The sequence below is a fragment of the Scyliorhinus torazame genome, chromosome 3 (genome assembly GCF_047496885.1).
Source record: "Scyliorhinus torazame isolate Kashiwa2021f chromosome 3, sScyTor2.1, whole genome shotgun sequence".
NCBI classification, from domain to species: domain Eukaryota; kingdom Metazoa; phylum Chordata; class Chondrichthyes; order Carcharhiniformes; family Scyliorhinidae; genus Scyliorhinus; species Scyliorhinus torazame.
In genome coordinates this window covers 28899923-28917606 of record NC_092709.1, presented here as the reverse complement: position 1 = coordinate 28917606, position 17684 = coordinate 28899923, and the positions used below count along the sequence as shown (strand labels likewise).

At 44.1% G+C, this 17684-nt stretch overlaps 1 protein-coding gene across 4 annotated transcripts in view; it reads right to left on the bottom strand.

Moving 5' to 3' along the window:
* Window positions 1-2777: 2777 nt before the first annotated feature.
* Window positions 2778-17684, bottom strand: part of adamtsl7 (ADAMTS-like 7) — a 621654-nt gene continuing 606747 nt past the window's right edge. For all 4 annotated transcript variants that reach the window (XM_072495481.1, XM_072495482.1, XM_072495480.1 and 1 more), the window contains one exon: window positions 2778-16024. In XM_072495481.1, the coding sequence (XP_072351582.1) occupies window positions 15885-16024 (140 nt within the window). In that variant the 3' untranslated portion in view covers window positions 2778-15884. The remainder of the gene's footprint in view (window positions 16025-17684) is intronic.

The window sequence follows — 17684 nt, the reverse complement described above, 5'->3', positions numbered from 1 at the left end:
GGGAATTTATTAAGGCTTTTACATAGATTACTGTAGCTATGTGGGTATTTATGTTTGTAGTTGATAAAAATACTTACTGTGTTTATAAAAATGTTAACTAAATTTGTAGAATAAAGCTTGTTTTTAATTCAAAGTGCTTAAGGCCTCTGTTGAATAACACCTGAAAGCCAGGCCCTTGTGCTCATCGTAACTAAAATTGATGAACAGTTGCAGGTCAGGTGAACTCCATGGTATACTTTGGAGTTTCCTAAACCGGGCCCATAATACTTGTACCAGATTCACTACTACATTCTACAACTCCTGTGTGAATCTTTACTTCGCAATGGGGTGGCATTGTTCCCTTGTCCCACATTATGCCGGTAAAAAAAAAGGGCAGCAAAGTAGCATTGTGGATAGCACAATTGCTTCACAGCTCCAGGGTCCCAGGTTCGAGTCCGGCTTGAGTCACTGTCTGTGCGGAGTCTGCACATACTCCCCGTGTGTGCGTGGGTTTCCTCCGGGTGCTCCGGTTTCCTCCCACAGTTCAAAGATGTGCAGGTTAGGTGGATTGGCCATGATAAATTGCCCTTAGTGTCCAAAATTGCCCTTAGTGTTGGGTGGGGTTATTGGGTTATAGGGATAGGGTGGAGGTGTTGACCTTGAGTAGGGTGCTCTTTCCAAGAGCCGGTACAGACTCGATGGGCCGAATGGCCTCCTTCTGCACTGTAAATTCTATGATAATCTATGATAATCTATGATTATCCCTTACAGTCCTGAACACCCAATACTAAAGTTGAAGGACACAAATCCGAATGTCTCACTGTAAAGGTTGGCCTGAGAAAGCCTCTAGCAACCAGGTGTTGAGTAAATAGGACAAACAACAAAGACATCTTCCAATTGTCGACAACTTCCTCATCTTTAATAAAAGGCTTGTCGTCCTGCAGGGAGGCTAACTCTCAAAAAAATCGTTACACTGGTCACTTGGGGATTGCTAAGTGTAGAGCTTGGGCACAACGATTGGTATGGCGGCCGGGAATATCGGAATCTATTGAATCATTTATATTCACGTGCCAGCATTAATAGCCAACAACCAACTGAGCCATTGTTACCTTTATCAGTTCCCTGCAGGCCCAAGCAAAGGCTTGGTATGGGTCTCTTTGATTTTGACATCAAGGTCTGCCTTCTCATCATCAAACAAGAAGACCAAGGACATGGAGCTCGCTTTGCTCAACTACAGAGCTACGCCAGCTTGTTGCCAGCTGAACTATTGATGGGCATAAGGCTGAGATCACAACTTTTTTCGTTTCAGCACCAACGCAGACCGAATGTTACATTCCGAGAGCATGTTCGAATAAGAAGCCATGAACAAATGCTCAAAGACAGTCCAATTGTTATAACCGCTGACATTGGGTTGTCACACTGCCCACTCCAGAACGAGGACAGAAGATCTGGATCTGGGATTGCCAGATGCAAGTTATGGTCATACACTAAATCCAGCAACCATGGTCAAACATTGTCAACCCACCACTCAGAATTTTAAGGTGGTGTGGGAAGGCCTTGATTCCTCTGGATACCGCTATGAACCAATCCTTCCATTTTATCTTGATGTCACTGACGATGCAGCTCTCTACCGACAGGGCGCCCGATAACATTCTGCGGGTCCCGGAACGGGGCGGTACTTCAGCAACCCCAACCGAGGATACTCAAGGCAAGATCAGGGAGCGTTGTCAAGGCAACTGACAGGCTTAATGGTCATCCCATGATTTTTTGTGGAGGAGAAGGTGGGAATATAAATAGCTCAACAAAAAGAATTTGCTAGATTCCAGATTACATTTGGGGAGCGGGGTTGGAGGGGGGAAATGTAGCGTGACGACATTAGTGATGTAACCGTGACATCAGTAATCAGATGGCTGCAGCGATTGAAGAAGGAAGCTCACCGCCACGTTCTCGAGAGCAATCAGGAGACGGGCAATAAACACTGGCCCAGCCAGTAATGCCCACATACAATAAAATATTTTAAAAAACTGTCAGGCTCCAAGAGAGCTAAGAGCAGAACAGTCGATCTGTTGAATATTGTGCTTATGATTCCCTGTAAATATTGTAAATAAATCATTTTAACAAAACACCAAATCAAGTCACATGAACCCTAATAACACTTGCTCTAGAGTAATGGAGAATGATCCAATTTACACAAAATATAGTTCACCTGAATTCAGACAAAGCAAAAGGAAGTGATTTTTTAAAACCTGTGGCTGACCTGTGGCCTGTCCAAAACTAATTCCAAATTTATCCTTAGATTGCATCAGTTTGGATTTTCCTACCGACTTGGGTGACTGTGCGGAGTCTGCACGTTCTCCCCGTGTCTGCGTGGGTAACCTTCGGGTGCTCTGGTTTCCTCCCACAAGTCCCAAATGACGTGCTTGTTAGGTGAACGGGACATTCTGAATTCTCCCCAGTGTACCCGAACAGGCGCCGGAATGTGGCGACTAGGGGCTTTTCACAGTAACTTCATTGCAGTGTTAATGTAAGCCTACTTGTTACAATAATAAAGATTATATTATTATTTGTTGCTGAAGAGGGTTGGCATCTTGGTATCTGTTTCTGCCCAGTTTGCACGCGCATCCCCACTGGAGATGCTAAAGAACCTTTCATGTAGAACCTTTATGGCAACAAGGAGGTGATGGGAGACCCTCACTCTGGATAGAATCCAGGCCAGCTCCCACAGGTGAAGAGATGGTTTGCCAATGCACTTTAACCCTTTATTTCACATTTCTAGCCAAAATAAAAATCTTATACAGTTAATAGTAAATATCTTTTTTTTTATTTGACAGTGTAAAAGGAATAAACCTTAACAGCCACTTATCAGTACAGAAAGGAAAATCCAAATATTTCAGTTCTAATTACAATAGAACCTCTGTTTATCTGCCGGGGCAGGTAATGGAAATTAGCAGATATACGAGAGTGCTCAAATTTGGTTTTACATCTACGCAATGAAGGTAGCTACAAAGGAAAATTTAAAAAGTAACAGCAGACGAGCAATTAGGCAACATCTTACACAAGGGTTTGTCCTATACATAACCTAGAGAATAATTGGGAGCTTTCACCGCGTACAAAATAAATTATTCCAAACAAAAACAGCCCACGCATTTTTACAATCTCCCCAAAAAAGGGATCCTTTAATCTGAGATTAGATTACAAATACATTTTTTTTACACATCAAACTGCAATCACAGCGTTTTCACAGTGTTCATTCGTCATTGCTCTTCCGTAATGCCGTTTCAATCGCGGAACCTATTGCTTTAAAGCTATTTCACAAATGTTCTTGCTGTTCCTGGACCTGTGCAGGAGTGCCTATATAGTAATGTACCTGCATTATATTTTCTTGCAGTTCGCTGCTCATCCCTGAAACTGTTGTAAGTGCCCTGGGGTGAGTGGGTGGGGGGCAACTGGTACAATTCAATTACATAGACCGATCGGAGAGGCTCGGAGGAAAGGTTCAGGGATTTAATTGAGGCGTTCAAAATCACGACGGGTGTGCAGAGTGTGGACAGGGTCAACTGTTCCCGTTGGCGGAAGGGTCGAGAACCCGAGGACAAAACCAGAAGGTGTATGGCAAGTAGCCACATGAGGAGAAATGATTGTTTACGCAGCGAGTGGTTAGGAGTTGCAATGCACTCTCTGGGGGTTCCATTGGAGACAGACTCCATTGTGACTTTCAAAGGGGAATTGGATAGTTATCTGAATATCTGGAAAAGGTGGGGCAACTGGGACTAGTTGCAGAGGGCTCGCATAGACACGATGGGCAGAATGGCCTCCTCCTGTGCTGTGACCATTCTATGAAGAATTAAGGCATTGTATCGTGGCTGCTGCAACGTATTTGCCGTTTCTTGGATTGGTGCATTGTATTAAAATGCTGCAATGGAATGGCGGGGCATCATTGTCCAACAGTCAAAATGATTGGGTTCAAGCACTGAAAAAATTGTAAACTCGATAGTTTACCCTGAAAATCAAGTGGTTCAGACATTCCTGGGAATGTTTTCTTTTATAATGGGACGTGTGGTTTGGTTGGGACTTGAACAGTGCCCAAGAGGAAATTATGGAGTAAGAGACTTTAAGTGCTCTCTATCATCCTTGGTCTTTTGTCCCATCCCACAGCTGTCCTTCACCAGAACGTTGGAATCACATGTTCATAACTGTCCTATCACTGAAATCAATGCCCCTCTCACTGGATCCCTGTACTGCTGCCACTTAATATTTAAAAACAATGGCGATGTGATTTACAATTGATGGACTGTTTTGTTTTAATAAAAGATTGCTCACACAACTAAGGGCCTCTGAGGCCCCTGAACTCAACACTGACTGAGAACCTTTCTTGCTTCATATGGTTTGACAGTCCAAAGATGTGCAGGTTAGGTGGATTGGACTTGCTACATTACCCTTCATGTCCAAAAAGGTTGGGTGGGGTTATGGGGATAGGGTGGATGTGTGGGCTTGGGTAGGGTGCCCTTTCCAAGGGCCGGTGCAGACTCGATGGGCCGAATTGCCTCCTTCGGCACTGTAAATTCTACGATTCTATGATTCTATAAACTGGTGGGTGGATTAACCCTTTGGCCCAGGTTGGCCTGCTGCAATGGGATCAGTGATGAACGCAATAGTTTAATGATCTTGCGTGGTGATCTCATTGTCACTGAATTTCTCCATTTTCCAATGTTGCAAATCAGAATTTGCCACAATGGGCAGTGTGGCACACCCCCTGTAACAACCGCATTCAAATTTATGACACTTCAACAGTGTGGTCGATTGATTCTACCAAGGGATCATCCCAGGTGGGAATAATCTTTTTGATATGAGCCATTTTTTGAATTGATTTAAAGGGTATATTTAAGGATTTTTGTTAACACCCTGGTTTACGAACATACAAATTAGGAGCAGGAATAGGCCACTCAGCCTCTTGAGCCTGCTCCACCATTTAACAGCTGATCTGATTGTCACCTCAACTCCACATTCTCCACATAGGGCAGCGCGGTAGCACAAGTGGTCAGCACTGTGGCTTCACAGCGCCAGGGTCCCAGGTTCGTTTCCCCGCTGGGTCACTGTGCAGAGTCTGCACATTCTCCCCGTGTCTGCGTGGGTTTTCTCCGGGTGCTCCGGTTTCCTCCCACAGTCCAAAGACGTGCAGGTTAGGTGGATTGGCCATGATAAATTGCCCCTTAGTGACCAAAAAGGTTAGGAGGGGTTATTGGGTTACGGGGATAGGGTGGAAGTGAGGGCTTAAGTGGGTCGTTGCAGACTCGATGGGCTGAATGGCCTCCTGCACTGTATGTTCTATGTTCTCGTCTACCCCAGATAACCTATAACCCCCTTGCTTATCAAGAATCTGTCCACCTCTTCCTTAAAAATATTCAAAGACTGTGCTTCCACTGCCTTTTGAGGACGAGGGTTCCAAAGACCCACTGCCCTCTGAGAGAAAAAAGTTACTCTAATCTCTGTCTTAAATGGGCGATCGCTTATTTTTAAACAGTGACCACTCATTCTGGCGTCTCCCACATGCGCACTGTCAAGACTCCTCAGGATCTGATATGTTTCATTCGAGTTGCCTTCTAAACTCAAGGGGCTACAAGCCTGTCTAACCTTTCTTCACAAGACAACCCTCCCACTCCAGGCATTAATGTGGTAAACCTTCTCTGAACTGCATTTACATTCTTCTTTAATTAAGATGACCAATACTGAACACAGCTAGATGTGGTCTCACCAATGCCCTGTTGCAAACGTTGGAAAATGGGGAATCATAGTGACGGTGAGATGACCATGTCAGACCATTAATGTGTAGTTTACTGATCACATTACTGCAGGATAATCTAGACCAAAGGGTTAATCCAGCCAGCATTTGAACTATATGGAGCAGGAAGGTAATCAATATTGACTTAACTCATCTCAGTCAAAGTAGCAAGCAAGGAGCAGTAATTGCCCTTAATACTCCTAATTAGGGAGAGGGAAATCAGTCTGGCCTTATTATTATCCCAAGGTAGCAGTTATAATGTGTGTATATGTATGTGTACAAGTGTGTATATATTCATGCATGTATGTATTTGGACATTGGATGAAGTCGGAACTGAGTTTGTTCTGTGATTTTTCTTAAAGGTACAATGGTCTGTTAGCACCCACTGTCTGAGCTCAAATGAACAATGGGCACATGGGAAGCTTACTGCAGGATCAGCTGTACAACTGTACCACAGCACCAGCAGCACGGGAAGGGAACAAATGGGCAAGTCACATTTAAGAAAACATGACCAAGTTCCTGAATGGTTCACTGAATGCATTTGACAATGTTGAGGGCGTGTTCCACCCAACCCAGTGTGAAGTTTGGGGGCACACCTAGCTGCCTCCATCTGACCGGCTTGTTCCATGTTAATTTTTTGGGGGACACCCGTTTAATTAGTATGTGGCAGAAAGTCCGCCCATCTCCAGGGGGAGGCTTTCCAAATGGAGATGCCAGCCAATCAAAGGCCAAAGGCTCTGCAATATACCAGGATTGGTGGCCACTACCAGTATTGCAAGAGGCCCGGGAGGAAGAGGAATGACAGATGTCCCAAACCCAGATAAGCCTGGGATCTCACCAGGGCTGGGTTGGCAGTGAGTTTGAGTGGGGGAAGATGGACGCTGGGAAGCAAAACTTGGCACTGGGCTCTTGCCATCTATTATAATGGACCGAGGCAGGATGAGGCCCTTAATTGGGCATTAATTAATTGCCATGGGCATAGGGTAGGCCACGCACAATTTTTCCCTTCCCAAAATACTTTGGCTGGACAGTTCTTCACTGCCTAGATTGGTCCGCTGATCAGTTCCCTGATTGGCCATTCGGTCAGAACTCTCTGATTTGATAATCAGTGATTCCAGCTGGGACTCACTTAGGTTCAAGTAGCAGCAAAAGAAGTCTCGTTAAAACAATGCCTTTGATGAACACAACCGCCAGTTTAAATGTCAGAAAAATGGAAAAATCGCCCCAATCGCCTCAGCCGACAAAATGATTTCATGACATCTATAAGTGAGTTGTAGAACGATCATTTATGCGTTCCCTTTCAGGGAAGAAATTGCTGAATGATTTCTACACATGTAACACAATTGGTTTTAATGATTAGGTTGCAAAAATAAAGCAAATATTGCAGGGATTTTAAGTAAAGGCATTTTAACTGAGTGAAACTTACGCTGCGCCAAGGACAGGAACAAAATAATGTTGCCCAAATGTAAAGAAAGGAACCCACTACACCAGCTAAGATCGGATAACTCATCACAAGTGAAAGATTGCGTTTTCCTCATTTGCACAGAAAATGCCACATGAACTCACTGTGTGGTCCCTGGGAAAGGAGGCAGCTGCTGGCTCTGGGAGTCCACTTTAACATTGCAGTAAGCCAGACAGAATTGGACCAAGGTTTAATTAGCAACATTTCTTATATTGCATTAAACATCAAATGTGGACAGAGTTCATTTAAAAGGGCATTTTAGCTAACTGAATCTGATAGAGTGGAAACATTTGTGTATGGTTACGTGTCCTTTGAAAAACCGACCCATTGCAAGGCAGCCCTGCAGCTTCAAGCTGATTGATTTGGTCACTTCCTATCAAAAGATTTTCCACTATTTGATTCTCAGGGACATGCTTGTAGCCACTCTGCAGTGGTATGAAAGTTATGCCTGGTCTTTTCATAGAATCACTGAATTGCTACAGTACAGAAGGAGGCCATTCGGCCCATCGAGTCTGCACTGACCCCCTTGACAGAACATTCTATGTAGGCCCAATCCCACCTAACCTTTGGACATTAAGGGGCAATTTAACCTGGCCAATCCACCTAAACTGCACATCTTTGGCTGGGGAGGAAACCCACGCAGACACAGGGAGAAAGTGCAAATCCCACACAGACAGTCACTCAAGGTCGGAATCAAAGCCGGGTCCCTGGTGCTGTGAGGTGACAGTGCCAGCCACTGTGCTGCCCATTTATCGTTTCCGTTGTTTTAATCAGAGACTTTGTTTGTTGGGGACTTGAACCTAAGTGAGTCCCTGGAATTCCTGATCATCCAATCAGAGAGTTCTGACTGAATGACCAATCAAGGCAATGAAAGGCCAACCAATCAGGGCAGCGAGAGGTTGTCCAATGCCAAAATTATTTGGGAAAGTAAAACCGGTGGGAGCCCACCTGATACCTCCCCCACCGCCTGTAAAATCGTGGCAGGGCCGGCAGGTGGTGGCGGGAATTCCGAGAACAGAACACTGCCCTCATTTACACAGCCCACCACCTGCTTTCCCGCCCACGGCTGGCCCATAAAATTCAGCTTTGCGAAACAGGCCAGGGAATAGCAAGTAACACAGACCACAACTACCAGGAAATACTGAGTAACAGCAACTAGGGAAAACTGAGTAACAGAGACCAGGAAACAAAGAATAAAATGGACCAAGACAGTCATGGGATAAATTTGTGGTGTGCGCTAAGATAACAAGTAACAAAATCCAGGAAATCGAGTCATACACAAAGCAGGAAACTTTCAGTAACACAGATTAGAAAAATGGCAGGCTCATATTTGGGTGCACATTAGTATGACTATTATGAGATGGTATCTAGCCCCACTACTAGTTAAATACAGATTTTAAGTGACTAAGAATTGAACAAGCTTCAAACTCCTTAAATAGTATTTTTCAATTCAAGCACAAAAACAACATTGATTACGGGACCGTTTTACTGTAAGTGTTTCCAAATGTAATCCTAGCTTTTTCAATAAGCTTGCACATGTATCTGTGTTCAGTAAATTATTCAAGAAACACATACTGGCATCAGCTGGTTTAAAGCAACTGCATAAAATCATAACATATTTCACACAGCAACGTCTGGAATTCATTTAGATTGTTTGCTCAAACTGCCTGCTTTAGTATAGAAGCAGGGTGCCAGTGAATAATTGGTGTCAGCTCAGTGATTATGTTAAAATCAAATGCATGTTGCGGACTTGTTTGGTTCAGTTCATTTTCACAGTCGCAGATTGTTCCTGATCGTTGCATGTCTGAATATGTGACCAGCGAACAGTCCGGTTCAGCATGAATGTTTTCAAAGAACCAACTGGTGATTGGTGGGTAATGCAGTAGGGGTCTATTTTTGTATATAAGGTACTCAGCATAATGTACAGTGTGCTTCAAAATGGCTCCTCCATATCCTGACCAATTCACAAGGGAAATCCTTGATAGGGTTGATTTTAACCTTGCCTGCTTGGTGAGAACGTTGTGGGCAGTGGATGAAATGAAAAAAAAAAGAAAATCGCTTATTGTCACAAGTAGTCTTCAAATGAAGTTACTGTGAAAAGCCCCTAGTCGCCACATTCCGGCGCCTGTTCGGGGAGGTTGTTACGGGATTAAGAGGGCAGTGACGTACAGAGATGCAGATCCAATGTGCTCCTATTTTCTCCGACTCCCATATGGGCGGCACGGTAGCACAGTGGTTAGCAGTGTTGCTTCACAGAGCCAGGGTCCCAGGTTCGATTCCCGGCTTGGCTCACTGTGCAGAGTCTGCACCTTCTCCCCGTCTCTGCATGGGTTTACTCCGGGTGCTCCGGTTTCCTCCCACAAGACCCGAAAGACTTGCTTGTTAGATAATTTGGACATTCAGAATTCTCCCTCTGTGAACCCAAACAGGCGCCGGAATGTGGCGACTGGGGGCTTTTCACAGTAACTTCATTGCAGTGTTAATGTAAGCCTACTTGTGACAATAAAGATTATTATTTTGATCACTTTGGGAAAGATAAGGTTGGGGGCCTACTTTATATTGAAAAGTCACACCTAGCTGGCATCGTCTCAACTGCAAAGCCATTTTAACCAGAAGGTTAGTCTGGCTCCCGGGGATCTAACCTGGCAGATGCTGGTAGCAGCCAGAGCGCAAGGGCCGTAAAAGACTACTGAGAGTGTTTAGATTGAACTAATCAATTTTTGCAAGAGGGACTTATTACCTTACCACCCCTCCCCACGTCCGCAATGGGTCCTAGGGTCACACCTACCCAGCCTCACCTCTCCCTCCCAATGTCAACATCACTGTGTTTCCCCCAGATTCTTTCTGCTTGCCTCCCAATTCCTGGTCTTGCCTGCTTATCTTGATCAACGTCCTCTCTAAGCTGCACAGCCACGCAGGAACCCGAAAGCTTCTGCCTAGACCACGCACAAGTCGACACCTTTACGTTACCTCCTGGCCACGAAAAAGGGCCCTCGTGACATACAAAAAAAAGCAATCGAGCGTAGGTCGACCCCGACTGTCACTCTTGTCAGCCTAGGATGGGGGACAGTGCTGCTGTGTTGCAATGAGCCATGGAATTTCGCTCTCTCCCTGCATCTGGCCAGACTAAATGCACCCTAAGTTTAAACTGATCTTAATCTGGAACTGATCAGCGTGCCATGGCCAGTTGTAAGAACCCCTTTTGTATATTGTGTGTTGGAAACACTTTGCTTGCTGTCAGTAAATGTTTTTTTTCCATACCAGAGACTAATTTCTGCAGTGCTGGCAGGATGTGGAGATTATGGGCGAACAAAAAGCACTGTGTTAGAAATTAAAATGTTCAACAATATGAAGCTGCGGCCAAACCTGTTCAACCAGAACTCACTTTTTCCAGTTCCTGATATTCTCAGTTGTATCCCGGTGGCTCGCGGCATCCTATTCCCAAATTGTACTTCTAACAAAAAACACTACAGCAGCTCACTTCATCCATCTGTGTTCCCATAATTAATTTACCTTCCTCATTTTTTTTTATAATCAAGACCCGAAATCGCAGATTGACAAAATACTTGGAACAGTAGCTTACATTGATAGAAATTCCTTGCACAGAAAGTTGCCTCGGAGCACTTTATAAAACGTAATGGATGGACATCAAGGAGGAAACGAGGGGAAGAAAGTGGTAATAGAAGGCACGGCGGAAATGAAAGATCCATTTGAAGGCGGGATGAAAGTTAGAGAGGAAAGTGTTTTTTGAAGGGCAGAGGCATGTGGCTGAAGGAGTCATCTGTGGTGGTTCGACAGTGCACTGGAGTCAGTGTGAATGAGGCAGAAACACAGTGGAAAGTGGCACAGGAAACCATAGGCGGAGATGCAAGGCTGAGGAGGACTATTCTAATGGGTTGGAACAAAGCCAAAGGAGGAATTTGAAGATGAGGATGAGAATCTTCAAATCAGCCTCCTGATGCACATAGAACCAGTGGGACCAGGGCTTTGGGAGAAGCTTCAAACTACAGCATTCTGGATCTGCTGCAGTTTCTGAATATATAAAATCACACCTACACCAATGAAGTATAATAAATGTTTACATCAATATAAATAACCAGGCGGGCATCTGATCTCAAGCTTTGCAACATGGAATCACTAGTCTCTTTACCGCTTTTACTAAGGAAAGTGAATGGTAACATGGCAGTGATGAATAAGTTAATAAGTTATCCAAGTTGCGTCTTCATGAAGACATTCTACACGTGACTATGGGGTAAAATTGATTAAAGTCTTCGATAAATCAGGTGCAACAACATGTGAAGGAAGCAGAGAGTGGACTCCCATTCCGAAAAGCAATACAAACACCCGGTTTAAACCCATTAAGAATGGTATCGTAAGAAAGAAGTGAAGCATTATATCCAACTGCACACAATCTTGACATTACTAAATTTCTAACAGTAATATCAAGTTACAAAAGAGCCACTGACCTCCATTATCCCAGATTGCAGTATCTTCTGCAATACCCCTCCTGCTATCTCTTGTCTCTCATACTTTTCCTGTTTATTGGACTCCCGCTTTCAATCCATTGATCAGTGATATGTATGTACAACAAAGATGTCTAAGATCACCCTTTATTCTCTCTCAATCCTGTTCCAATGTTACCTCCATCTTTTCTTGAGACACACTGAGAGATGAAGATGTATTGCAACTGCCCTATCTCAACATGGTTCCCAATTTCCATCCCAGACTACTACCTCCTGTGACAACGGAAAGAGCACTGAAACAATAAGCTCCACCTGTTCAACTTCAGACATAATCGACCAACGTCTGTAGATGTAATTAAAGATTAAAAATCATTTTGCCATTTGTGTAGAAACAACATAGTGTGTGTAGCAGCAGCATTACTGAAAATAAATTGGGTTCTTATCTTGTTCCATATGGGCCCTTGTTTAATTTGTTACATTCAAAGTGGATGAATATTTCAGATTGGATGCGGTTCTTGTTTGACTGACTGTGACTTGGTAAAAAAGATATCTATACCAGGCAAAGTAAATAGAATCCGAAACAGTGGGATTGGTCAAAATATAATTTAATGGCGTGAGAGGAGAATGTGACCTGGTGAAGCTACTATACCGGACTACCGACATGCCAAACAGTGAAAGTGGCAAGCAATGGACTGAGCTAAGCGATCACAGAACCAACGGATCAGAACAAAGCTCTGCAGTCCACTTATGTCCAGTTGGGAATGGTGATGGACAATTAAACAACTAACTGGAGCAGGATGCTCCACAAATACCACCATCCTCAATGATGGGGGAGCCCGTCACATCAGTACAAAAGACAAGGCTGATGCATTTGCAACAATATTCAACCAGAAATGTTGAAATCCATTAGAAATCCCTCTTGGCCTCCTCCGGAGGTCCCCAACATCACGGATGCCAGTCTTAAGCCAATTTGATCCACCCCATGTGATATCCAGAAACTGTTGAAGGCACTGGATACTGCAAAGGCTATGGGCCCTGACAACATTCCAAAAATAGTACTGAAGACTTGGCCAAGACTGACTGAAGGTGTGGCCTTAGCCAAGATGTTCCAGTATCGGTACAACATTGGCATCTACCCGGCAATGTGGACAACTGCCCAGGTATGTCTTGTCCACAAAAAACAGGGCAAATCCAACCTGGCCAATTAATGTATATTCAATCTACCCTCAACATCAGCAAAGTGATGGAAGGGCTGGTCAACAATGCTGTCATGTGGCACTTATCATAGAATTTACAGTGCAGAAGGAGGCCATTCGGCCCATCGAGTCTGTACCGGCTCTTGGAAAGAGCACCCTACCCAACACCTCCACCCTATCCCCATAACCCAGTAACCCCACCCAACACTAAGGGCAATTTTGGACACTAAGGGCAATTTATCATGGCCAATCCACCTAACCTGCACATCTTTGGACTGTGGGAGGAAACCGGAGCACCCGGAGGAAACCCACGCACACACTGGGAGGATGTGCAGACTCCTCACAGACAGTGACCCAAGCCGGAATCGAACCTGGGACCCTGGAGCTGTGAAGCAATTGTGCTATCCACAATGCTACCGTGCTGCCCACTTACTCGGTAATAACCTGGCCACTGATGCTCAGTTTGGATTTTGCCAGAGCCACTCAGCTCCTGACCTCATTACAGCCTTAGTTTGAATATGGACAAAAGAGCTAAACTCAAGAGGTGAGGCGAGAGTGATTGCCCTTGATATCAAGGCAGCATTTGACGGAGTGTGGTATTAAGGAACCCAAGCAAAACTGGAGTCAATGTGAATCCTGGGGAAGATTCTCTGTTAGTTGGAGTCATACCTTGCACAAAATAAGATGGTTGTGGTTGTCGGAGGTCAATCATTTTGGTCCCAGGACATCGCTGTAGGAGTTCAGCAGGGTAGTGTGCTAGGTCCAACCATCTTCAGTTGCTTCATCGATGACCTTCCCTACAGCATGAAGTCAGAAGTGGGGCTGCACAATGTTCAGCACCATTCCCGACTCCTCAGTTATTGAAGCAGCCCGTGCCCATAGGTGGCATGACCTGGACAATATCCAGACTTGGGCTGATAAGTGGCAAATAACATTTGCCCCACACAAGTGTCAGATAATGATCATACCCTACAAGAGGGAATCCAATCATCTGCCCTTGATACTCAATGGAATATGATCACCAAATCCAAAACTAACAACAGCTTGGCGGTTACCACTAACCAGAAACTGAACTGGGCCAGCCATATAAACATTATGGCTGCAAGAGCAGGTCAGAGGCTGCTGCTCACCTCACCTCCTGACTCTCCAAATGATATCCACAATGTATAAGACAAAGCAGCACCTTCCAAACTCGCAATCTCTCCCACCTCGAAGGATAAGGGCCGCATACCTAAGGGAACACCACCACTTGCAAATTCCCCTGCAAGCCACACACCGCCCTAACTCGGAACTATATTGCCCATTCATTCACTGTCAGAAACCTGAAACTCCCTCCATAACAGCACTGTGAGTTTTCAAGAAGGTATTTCACCACAACCTTCTAAAGAGCAATTTGGGATGGGCAATAAATGCTGGCCTAGCCAGCAACACCCACATCCCATGAAAAATGTTTTAAAAATTCACTCCCTTCACCACCAGTGCACTGTGGCAGCAGTGTGTACTATCGACAACACTGCAGCAACTCCATTACCTTCTCAAGGGCAATGAGAGATGGGCACTAAAAGTTGTTTTTTCCAGTGACAGCCAAATCCTATCAAAGAATAAAAAGTATTGGATCAGACAGATGGGCTTTGATGGGAGAATGCATGTACAGGAGGACAATTGCATATCAATTATGTTCAGTTAAATGCAGATGAGGACATTACTTGAGTTTTCCCTTGAGCAGCTATAAAGAGACACTGACTGAAACTGGGGTGATAATTAAGTTAGGAGGTGTATGCTTGCAATATTTCTCTCTGTAAATAAATGTTAGACTCAGCAAAGATTGGATCTGGCTCTAAACTTTGCCAACAGACTTTCTGGAATATCGGACACAGGCTGTACCAGGCAGTTTGTTGGGTGGGTTAAGTTTCAAAAAGTTTGCACTTATATTGAGGGAGTGACGTGAAGTTAATAAACCAGAGGGATAGCATCTAATGGAAGAGTGCTGGCGGGGTGGAACAAATGACAGTTTTGCAACCCTGACTTATCCTGAATATGATACTCTTGGTGTTGTTTTTTAAAAAATATTACAAAGTCATTGCCACTTCTACCTGATAATCCCCCAAAACTGGGAAACATCAGCAACTGCTTTACACAGAAACCATCAGCTCATCTTAAACCTTATATGCCTTTGTTTTGTGCGCAGTCAATAGTGGGAGGAGTGATCCTAACAGCTGTCAGGCCCACCTTCCAACTGATTAAATTGGTTCATATTGACAGATTTCAGTTGCAAAATGCTGACAGATGAATCAAAAGCGGTTGGATGGAACATATGAGTCGAGAAAGGAGGATGTGTTTGAGACGAAAGCAGGTCTCGCTGTATAATTAAACAGAGATAGAGGAGTTGCCTTAGTGCCACAATTCTATAACGGGTAAAGGTACCATAATATCAACAAATTGTTTCTCAGTTGTAAAAACAAATCCACAGATAAACCTTAAATTGAACATGATATTCAGAGAGCGAAGAAAGAGTGCAGTGAAAGTCAATGCATGTTTTTCTTTCCCCAACCAGCCTTCTGAATCATAAAATATAAACAGAAAATGATGGAAATGCTCAGCAGGTCAGGGAGAATATGCGGAGCGAGAAATAGAGTTACCGTCTCAGGTTAATGACCTTTCATCAGAACGGAAGTCTTTCTTCTGCAAAGGGAGATCCCCGAAACCTATTACTGAATATGTTTCATCCATTTGTTAGAATGCATGTCATAGGTCTGAAACTCAAATACTGTGAATTAACTAGAAATTCAGCACTTTGATCAAAGACCAGCATGGTAATGATATAAGATTATATTAACACTATACAGTATATTTATCTCTTTGTAAACTAGCTGCGTACATACTAAATTGAACCCTTTTTCTTTGCAATTATGAATATTGTCAAAACAGTAGAATCTGCAAGTTCTCCGATGGTAATATTACTGCGTCACAATCTGGGAGGAAGTTTGGGCTTTGAAGGAAAGCAGTTATCTGCTTCTGAGCTGATCGGCCCGTCTTCTGGCCTTGGCACAGGAGGCGCAGCAAGCCGTTTTGTAGTACGTATAGACACAGAGCCTGGCTTGTACTACAACATTACAGTTGAAGTACATGTCTCTGCAGTTTTCATCTGCAAACGTAAAACAGAGAAGCGATTAGTCCTGTAAATTGCAAAAATGCCACTGGTTGCCAATCTGAGGAATAATGTGAAATAGCAACTTTAAGACTAGAATTTATGCAATGCCTTTCATGACCATTGGATATCTCAAAGTGTTTTACCGCCAATGAAGCGCTTTTTAAGGTTAGTATTAAGATAATATCGGAAATGCAGCAGCCATAGTGTAAGAAAGTTTTGCAACTCAAAAAGAGACCCTTCGGCCCATTGTGTCTGCGCGGCCATCAAGCACCTATCTATTCTAATCCCATCTTCCAGCACTTGATCCGCAGCCTTGTATCCAAACATATAGAATAGGCCATTTGGCCCTTTGAGCCTGCTTCACCACTCATTATGATCATGGCTGATCATCCAGCTCAATAACCTGTTACCGCTTTCCCTCCATATCCTTTGACCTCTTTATCCACAAGAGCTGTATCTAACTCTTTCTTGAAACCATAAAATCCATATAATCCCTACAGTGCAGAAGGAGGCCATTTGGCCCATCGAGTCTGCACAGACCTTCTGAAAGAGTACCCTACCTCGGCCCACTCCCCTACTCCATCCCAGTACCCTCATAGCCCCACCTAACCTGTACATCTTTGGACTAAGAGGAAATTTTAGCATGGCCAATCCACCTAACTGCACATATCTGTTTTGGCCTCAACTGCTTTCAGTGACAGAGAATTCCACAGGCTCAACACTCTCTGAGAGAAGAAATTTCTCCTCATCTATCCTAAATGGTTTACCCAAACCCTGAAACTTTGACTCCTGGTTCTGGATTCCCCTGCCATCGGGAACATCCTTTGTGCATCCAAATCTGCCTCGACCTGTTTGAATTTTATAGATTTCTGAGATCCCCCTTCATTCTGCTAAACTCCAGTGAATATAATCCTGTCTCAATGTCTCTTCATACATCAGTCCCGCCATCCCAGCAATCAATTTGGTAAAGCTTCCCTGTACTCTCTCTATGGAAAGAACATCCTTCCTCAGATAAAGAGACCAAAACTGCACACACTACTCTAGAGGTGGTCTCGCCAAGGCCTGTATAATTGCAGCAAAACATTCCTGCTCCTGTACCCAAATCCTCTTGCTATGAAGGCCAACATATCAGTTGCCTTCTTCACTGCCTGCTGCACCTGCACGCTTACTTTCTGCAATTGGTCTACAGGGACTGCCAGGTCTCGCTGCACATTCCCCCGTCCCAATCTATAGCCATTCAGATAATAGCCTTCCCTCCTGTTTTTGCTACCAAAGTGGATAATCTCATATTTATCCACATTATACTGCACCTGCCATACATTTGCCCACTCATTCAATTTGTGCAAATCACACTGAAGCATCTCAGCATCCTCCTCACAGCTCACCCTCCCATCCAGCTTTGTGCCATCTATTGTATTTAGTTCCCTCATCTACATCATTAATATACATAATGAATAGCTGGGCTCCTAGCACTGATCCCTGTGGTAGCCAATAGTCACTGCCTGCCACTTGGAAAAAGACCCGTTTATTCCTACTCTTTGGTCCCTGTCTGTCAACCACTTTCTTATCCGTCACAATACACTATCCCCAATCCCATGCTTTAATTTTATCTGCAGGTCTCTTATGTAGAACCTTGTTGAAAGCCTTCTGAAAA